Source organism: Chrysochloris asiatica, unplaced genomic scaffold (assembly GCF_000296735.1).
Source record: "Chrysochloris asiatica unplaced genomic scaffold, ChrAsi1.0 scaffold00439, whole genome shotgun sequence".
Lineage (NCBI taxonomy): Eukaryota > Metazoa > Chordata > Mammalia > Afrosoricida > Chrysochloridae > Chrysochloris > Chrysochloris asiatica.
Window position 1 is genome coordinate 126,240 of NW_006408957.1, and position 1,435 is coordinate 127,674.

A 1,435-nucleotide genomic window follows, 5' to 3' on the forward strand; every position below is an offset into this window, starting at 1 on the left:
CAGCCTGTCCACGTACAGCCAATACATGGAGTTGTGGTTGGTGAGGTGGTTGTCACAGTAGTGGTGGATTCTGGGGTGGGTGTGGTGGTCACAGTCTTTGTGGATATTGTGGTCTCTGTGGTGGTGCTGATGGGAGTTTGGGGGGTTGGTGTTTCCGTGGTGGTGGTGGTAGGTATTGGGGTCATAGTCTCTGGGGTTGGCGTCCCCGTGGTGGTTGTGGTGGTAGGTGTTGAGGTCGGAGTTTCTGGTGTTGGCACCTCCGTGGTGGTGGTGGTGGTGGTAGTGGTTGGAGTTGTGGTCTTTGGTGTGGTGCTGATGGGGGGGGTTGGGGTTGGGGTTTCCATGGTGGTGGTTGTGGTGGTAGGTGTTGGGATCATGGTCCCTGAAGTTGGCTTCTCCATGGGGGTGGTGGTGGCAGGTGTTGAGGTCATGGTCCCTGGGGTTGGCGTCTCCATGGTGGTGGTGGCAGTAGTGGTAGTGGTGGGGGTTGTGGTCTCTGGTGTGGTGCTGATGGGGGTTTTGGATGTTGGTGTTTCCATGGTGGTGGTAGGTGTTGGGGTCATGGTCTCTGGGGTTGGCGTCTCTGTGATGGTGGTAGTGGTGGTGGTAGGTGTTGGGGTCATGGTCTCTGGGGTTGGCGTCTCCATGGTGGTGGTGGTGATGGTAGTGGTAGGAGTCGTGGTCTTTGGTGTGGTGCTGATGGGGGAACTTGGGGTTGGTGTCTCCATGGTGGTGGTAGTGGTGGGTCTTGGGGTCACAGTCTCTGGGGTTGGTGTCTCCATGGTGGTGGTGGTGGTGGGTCTTGGGGTCATGGTCTCTGGGGTTGGCGTCTCCATGGTGGTTGTGGTGGTAGGTCTTGGGGTCATGGTCTCTGCAGTTGGTGTCTCCGTGATGGTGGTAGTGGTAGTGGTAGGTCTTGGGGTCATGGTCTCTGGTGTTGGTGTCTCCATGGTGGTGGTGGTGATGGTAGTGGTAGGAGTCATGGTCTTTGGTGTGGTGCTGATGGGGGGGGTTGGGGTTGATGTCTCCGTGGTGGTGGTGGTGGTGGTAGGTCTTGGGGTCATGGTCTCTGCAGTTGGTGTCTCCGTGATGGTGGTAGTGGTAGTGGTAGGTCTTGGGGTCATGGTCTCTGGGGTTGGTGTCCTCATGGTGGTTGTGGTGGTAGGTGTTGGGGTCATGGTCCCTGGGGTTTGTGTCTCTGTGGTGGTAGGTATTGGGGTCGGGGTTTCTGGGGTTGGCACCTCTGTGGTGGTGGCGATGGTTGTAGTGGTAGGAGTTGTGGTCTTTGGTGTGGTGCTGATGGGGGGGGTTGGGGTTGATGTCTCCATGGTGGTGGTGGTGGTAGGTGTTGGGGTCGTGGTCTCTGGGATTGGCGTCTCCGTGGTGGTTGCAGTGGGGGTCGTGGTCTCTGGTGTGGTGCTGATGGTGGGAGTTG

The 1,435-nt window shown here is 58.0% G+C and overlaps 1 protein-coding gene across 1 annotated transcript in view; it reads right to left on the minus strand.

Moving 5' to 3' along the window:
• LOC102817631 (mucin-2-like) overlaps window positions 1-1,435 on the minus strand; it is a 26,925-nt gene that overhangs the window by 9,982 nt on the left and 15,508 nt on the right. Inside the window, 2 exon segments of the mRNA XM_006876998.1 lie at window positions 26-370; window positions 545-1,408. Of these exon segments, the coding sequence (XP_006877060.1) occupies window positions 26-370; window positions 545-1,408 (1,209 nt within the window).